A 6,529-nucleotide genomic window follows, 5' to 3' on the forward strand; every position below is an offset into this window, starting at 1 on the left:
TGCATTGCATTTCACATGAGACACGATATGTTGGAAACTGTATGGTTTTAATTCTAGTATTCATTGCTACAGGTTTTTTTAACTATTGTATCCCCTGTGGTTAGACAGAGCCCTTTCCAGGTGATGACTGCTTTTGGAGAACTGGCTATGCTAACATGTTGTGCTGCTGTGTTGCAAACACTGCTGCAAATGTGCTAAGATACAGTCTGGTATCGTTACACGAGATATTGAAAATCAACTCAGGAAGTGGATGCATATAACAACCTTACATTGTTCTGGTTGGAAATTTGTGCTGTCTTTTATAAGGACTGTAAAATTCTGGCAATTTCTGGGCTTTCATGTCTTTTTTTCTTCCTCTACAAAAATAATATAATAATAAACCATTAAATCCAAATCAAAACAAACTCTGGATGAAGGCCTGGGTGAAATTCTATGTTTTGCATTATACAGAATACCAGAATTTGTCTTGAACTGCTTAGTCATAAAATCTACTGTCTTAGCTTTGTGGGGACCTTAAAGGGCTCCAAATTCTTACATAGAAATCTGCCAGTCCTTTCACATACAGACAGGTGGAGCCTTGCCTGGTTGGAAATCTCACACTAATGGGTAACACCAGAAGTGCCTGGCGGGATGTTCTTTCTCAGGCTTTGTCCTTTAGCTTTGTCCTTTGTATGCTTAATCCTGATCTGAGGTGGACTGTGTTGTACAGCCACATCTGTGAGTTCAGAGCAATATAGAAGATAATTTTAAATAAAATAAGTATCATTGTATGTGCTCAGAGGCGCCATCAGAGGCTATGCTAGTAATTTGCCTGTTCAAACCAGCTGTCCCTGTCTATCTCTAGTAGCACGTGAAGGGCAGAGCTATGACCTGCCTCTGCACTAAAAGGCAGAGCATCTATGTTGACCTCAAAAAATATGATTGTGTGGGTGTGTGTGTGACTCCCTTTGTGGCTTCTGTATGTGTTTGTGTAGTATTATGCAGTTCTGAGTTTTCTAGGTGTTCAGATGACAAATCACCCTCTTACATGAAAGTTACGCATGCTGTCATTGCAACTGAAAGAGTTAGAAGATATGATGTGGTTTTCTACTTTCCTCTGTGGAATGAAAGCAGAGAAACTTTCATACCTAGGGAACTCAAATTATTCAGGCCCAGTGTTAACAGGAATTGGTCGGTTCTTGGTCTGTTGTTCTAAAGAATGAATTTGAATGCGGATTAATAGCTTTAATGGATGAAATATTGCATCTTCATATTTCAGATTAATGTGATACACTTCTTATTCATGCCACTTTGCACCATGCAGCTGATGTCCTGGTTGGTTGTTCACAGTCTGGCAAAACTATTCTAGTGATGTTTCAAATAGGGTGTAAACTTTGACAAAAAGACTTTTCTTCTTGTCCTGAGTACCGTCTCTGAGAGGTGGTAAATACTGAAGGTTTAATAATTAAAATATGGAAATATTTTTTTATTAATGATAACGTTTTCTGTTGTGCACATTTGTTTCTTTTTCTACTTTGGTAGACTGCAGCTGTGTAGATATGATTTTGTACTGATGGAGAACACTGAACTGACCTTCAAACCTATCCCTTGCCCAGAGAGGGGTACACGATGAGAGAGCTGCTACTACCTTAATTTCTCTTACAGCAGTGACCTTTTGATTCTTCCTCAGGATGAAGACCGCAATGAGAAAGGAAATGAGATAATGATTTATTTTCAAGAGTCTGTCTGGTAATATGCATTACTTGCTTTGAGTGCCTTAGGGTGAAATTAATTGAAAAGTCCAGATGTTTATGTATTTGGAAATTTGAATAAAGTAAATGTATCATGGTGGAGAATATGCTATGGCTTATTCGTTATTTGTTAGCAGCAGGGCAATTACTGAATTAAATACAAATTATCCTGGCACATTATTTCTCAAATCATATATATATTTATTCATTATTTGTAATGATTTTTACATGGAAACATAATTATCTGTCTACTAAGTGAATTTAATATATTGTACATGTCATCTACAGATCCAATCCACAGCAGTTTTGCTGTGCTATGTTTGTTGGATAAATGAATTCACATTTCTCATTATATAATATCTCAGTCTCTGAGAACTGGAACAATAAGATTTGTGGGCAAATATGTAAATTTGCCATTTAAAGCAATTATCTTTGTGCTCATTGTAGATTAATTTTATTGCAACCATTCAGAATTTTTTTATTATCAAACATATGGACAGGGCAGCAATGTTTCAGATATGAAGCAGTTCTAAAATCTATTCTGAAGAGAATAACTTAAAGATTAAATAAATGCATTTTCATTCTGTTTCTGTTTGGGCCTCTTGGAATTAGAGCTGCTGCTCAGGTTGAGATTGAAGACAGCATATCAACCTCTGGCTACAGGACTGGTGTCATCATGAAGATTTTGGGTTTTATGACAATAGGACGTTCTTTTCTGACTATAACCTGCTGGGGAAGAATGGGATCCATCTGTCTAGAAGGGGCAAGGGGATCTTAGGCAGCAGGATGGTTTACCTGGTTAAATGGGCTTTAAGTGAAGAACTTTGAGAACTGGAGAAGAGAAGGCTCTGGGGAGACCTTCCAGTGGCCTTCCGGTATATAAAGGGGGCCTCCAGCAAGGCTGGGGAGGGACTTTTGACAAGGGCAGGGAGTGATAGACCAAGGGGCAATGGTTATAAACTGGACGAGAGTAGATTGAGAGATTAGAAAAATATTAAACACGGTGAGAGTGGTGAGACACTGGCACAGGTTGCACATCTATTTTTCCAGATGTCAATGGCTGCAAATTAGCCAAGAACATCACTGACTTGGGCAACAGGGCAGGTGGCCTGTGTGAAGGGATGTGTACTCGCATGACAGCGCTTTCATGGGCGTTCTCTGGTTTTGCCACTTCAAAGCTCTTTGTTTTTCCTGTAAATTTCAAGATGGCATTTCTTCTTATGGGGTTCAGACTGGACTCGGACTTAATGTTGCTTGGCTGATATACCGGGCTCCATAAAATACGAGTAAGAGTCTGCTTATGGAGAGCAACATATTCCCGTAGCGTGCCTGTCTTTGCCTGGTGAAGGTTTCCTACCTGAAGTATGATTTTGCTGGGCTGTGAGGCTGTATTGGAGTAGCAGAGGTAAGAAGTGGTGTCTTTAAAGGTAACAAAGCTGTAGCCAAACTAGCGGGAAAAGCTAGTTTCTTCATAGAATGCTGCCTCATAAAACCAGTAGCAAGTACAGGCACTTAAACTGGCTTTTTTATGCAGCGTTCATACGGAGCTTTTGACATTGATTGACTTCTGCGAAGCAAGACCCGTGCCTGTGAACTCCCAACAACGCTGCCTCCCAAAATAGCTTCACCCTTCTCCACTTTGGCCCCTTCCACGCTCGTGTAGAACAAGGGAATGCAATAGCGTGCAGATTCGGGAATTCACTGGTGCCGGGTGTAGGCTGGGGAGGCCTGGCAGAGTGTGTGACCCGACGGGTCTGTGAGGTCACAGAGCCCTTTGCCTTGAAATGCTGCGCCGTGCCAGCTGTGGGCAACACTCTGGCAGAGGCGGCAGCGGCGGCATCACGTGCGTGCAGGGGACCATGGTTCTCACCCGCCTGCTCCTCATGCTGCTGGCCCTGCAAGCCTGGAGCACCCAGGCTGTTCCAAAACGAGCGCAGGGAGCAGGTAAGTGGGCAGGGGGCCAACACCCAGCCCCGAGCAGTGCGTTGTGGCATCCACCGCACCTCCGTGGGGCAGTGGTGGGGCCAGGGCCAGGGCTGGGTCTGGGACAGCAGCTGTGCCAAGCTGGGCCGGGCAAGCCAGGCAGGCACCACGGTGCAGGCAGATGGGGGCGATGCTCTGGCGGGGTGGCACAGAGGGGCTGCAGCTGCTTTGGGGGCATTTTTCTGGGCGAGCAGAGGGGCTGGAAGCGGTGCAGGGTAAGAAACCGAACGCCGAGTCCCCGTGGGGCCCCGCCTGCCGCCCGGCCTCTCGCCGCACTGCCCTTCCCTGCCCCGCCGCAGGGCAGCCGGCCCCCAGCAGGCACGTTTGGCCGGGGGTGGGGGGGGCGGGCGGTGAGCCAGCAGTGCCGCAGGAGCCAGGTGACAGCCCGCAGCAGCGTTCCTCCCCAGGCTGCTGGCAGCCGTGGCTCCCCAGCAGCTCCCCGCGCGGATTTCAGCTTTCGGCCTTGGGGAACGTCCCGGAGGGGCGTGCTCGGGAGATGTCCGCTTGGGACAACGGGAGCGGTGCTGCTCTAGTCCTGCAGCCCTGCTCGCCTCGGGTGAACCGCAGCTCCTCAGCCCGCAGGATGGTGCAGGGGTAGCACTGGGGCAGCCTTCCATGAGCTTTTGTCCACGAGAAGCGTAGACGATCGCTTTTTCCTCCACATCTTTCGTGTGGGCTTCCTCTGTGTGCGTGGAGCTTCCCTGACCTGTGCTTGATTCCAGATGGTGGCACTGGCACTGCTTATGGAGCTCCTCTCCTGGACCCCGGTTATGAGCCTTGGGGGCGTCCCAGGGGTAAGTTGTCTATGTCTGTCTGCTTGAGGGAGTAAACAGTTGTGTTTCAATAGGTGATTCATGTTCAGTTTTACCCAAGACCTTCCTAAGGCCTCCCAGGAGCTGTTTGTGCCTCGGAGGTGTTGCACGGATGAGTCAGGAATATTTCTTTCCCTGCGAGGTGTCACGTTCCTTTTTAGAGCAGAGAGGGAATAGGTCCGGCTGTGATGTGCCCCGGGGGCTCTGCCTTGTGCTGCTGCCTTTGCCAGCTGCTCTGCCCCTGCGCTGCTTCCAGTGCTGGCTGCAAAGGCAGCAGGCACTTTGGGAGCTGCTTGGGCTCCAGGGCGTCCTTTCTGCTGTCAGCCCCATGCCTGGTTAGTGGCCATCGCGGGCAGCCAGTAAATGTTTCCAAGATGCTCCTGCGTGGAAGGGAGAGAGGAGTGCTCTGGCGTAACCCCGTGTTTGAACTGCATTCCCTGTCTTTCACCTCTGAAGAAGTGTATTGGAATAGTTCACGGGAGCTGCTCTGTCCTCTGTTTGTTTTCAGATGTGGCTGCAGGCAGTGGTTATCCAGCTTCCTGGCTGGCTTCCAGGGCTGACATGCAGAGAGGTCGCATGGGTACGTCACGGCTTTTGCCTTCCTTGGGGAGCTGCCAGCTCAAAATCCAGTGTCAGCCAGGCACCTCTGCAGGTGTGAGAACACAGACCTGCATGTGTGTGCCACGTCATTACGTGATCCCCTCGCATGTTCTGCTGTTCGGTTGCGATGACGTAGATCAGAACGTGTGATGGTGTGGTGGTTTCACTTGGCTGCAGCCAAACACAGCCGCTCGCTCACTCTCCCTGCCCCCACCGGGAACAGGGGAGAGAACTGGGGGCGTAAGGGTAAGGAGCCTCGTAGGCTGAGATAAGAACAATTTAGTAATTGAAAGAAAACTTCAAATAAGAGTGATGATATTAAAATACTAATGATAATATTGAAGGCGGCCTTGAGTGGGTCACTCGGTTAAATCTGTCCTGGGTGCTTTATCTCTCTGTTTTGAAGGGTGTCACTCAGCTGCATCTCGCAGTTTGCCAAAAACGCACCGTGTGTCATGTGAACAAAATGGTCCCATGCAAATTCCTGGCTTCCCAGCAGGTCAGGTGTTGCTGTCTTGTACTGGCCAAGTGACGTGTCATGTGCTCAATGAGACATGGTTTGGGCTAGATGCACCCCCAAAAGCCCAGGTCTTGTTTCTCAGCTTTATCAGTGCATTTGGAGAGTGTTGGCTCCTGAAGGGATCGTGTCCCTGATGAGGAACGGTTACTTCTAATTCGGCTGTCTCACTGTCTTTCTAGAGATGGACCGCAAGAGTGTGCAGGAGGAGGCCTTTGCGAAGGGAATCAGTCACGCAGTGCCAGCCTCACATGAAGAAAGACAGGCAGTGCAAGAAAGCAGCACACCAGGTAACTGCTGTCCCATGGTGGCCCGGTGTCGCCAGTCAGAATCACTGTGTGCCTGCAGGCGCTTCCCCCAGAGCCCGCTCTTGCATGGCACGTCGGCAGCCAAACCTGGAGCGTCAGTGCGCTGGGAAGGTGTTGGCAAGGAAGGCAGGAGCGGCTCTGTGAGGACGACTGTCATTTCTGGTGTGTGGAGGTTATTGCCAGCAGTGTGCCAGAGAGAAGCTGGTAGGCCTCTTGGCTGCGGTTAGGGATTGCTCACCTCCCACCACAGCCAGTTGTCGGGAATGTAGGAGCTCGGGCCTTTTGGGAATGAGGCTGTCTGAGGGCTCTAGCCCAGCCCCCCTGCCACTTTGTCCTGGGTCCGGCCTTGCCCCAGTGTGTGCATCGGGGCTGGGGGCGAGGAGCAAGTGTCAGCACTGGATGCCGTCTTTCAGTCTGGGGGACTGCAGGGCAGTGCTCGGGAGGTGTCTGCTTGGGAAAACTAAGACACCAGAGCCACCAGCCACTGTAAACAAGAATCTCTTGGGCATACGAAGTACACTGTGAGATTGTCCGTAGCGCAGAGCACGGTAACGTGTGGCATTGTCTCTTCCCCTCCAG

The 6,529-nt window shown here is 49.0% G+C and overlaps 1 protein-coding gene across 1 annotated transcript in view; it reads left to right on the forward strand.

Moving 5' to 3' along the window:
- The window catches only part of LOC104521583 (lipase member H), an 18,053-nt gene extending 16,441 nt beyond the window's left edge, over positions 1-1,612 (forward strand). The window contains exon 10 of the mRNA XM_010163629.1: positions 1,522-1,612. Within this exon, the coding sequence (XP_010161931.1) occupies positions 1,522-1,612 (91 nt within the window). The remainder of the gene's footprint in view (positions 1-1,521) is intronic.
- The last annotated feature ends 4,917 nt before the right edge of the window (positions 1,613-6,529 follow it).

Source organism: Antrostomus carolinensis, unplaced genomic scaffold (assembly GCF_000700745.2).
Source record: "Antrostomus carolinensis isolate BGI_N321 unplaced genomic scaffold, ASM70074v2 scaffold20392, whole genome shotgun sequence".
In the NCBI taxonomy this organism is placed as follows: Eukaryota; Metazoa; Chordata; class Aves; order Caprimulgiformes; family Caprimulgidae; genus Antrostomus; species Antrostomus carolinensis.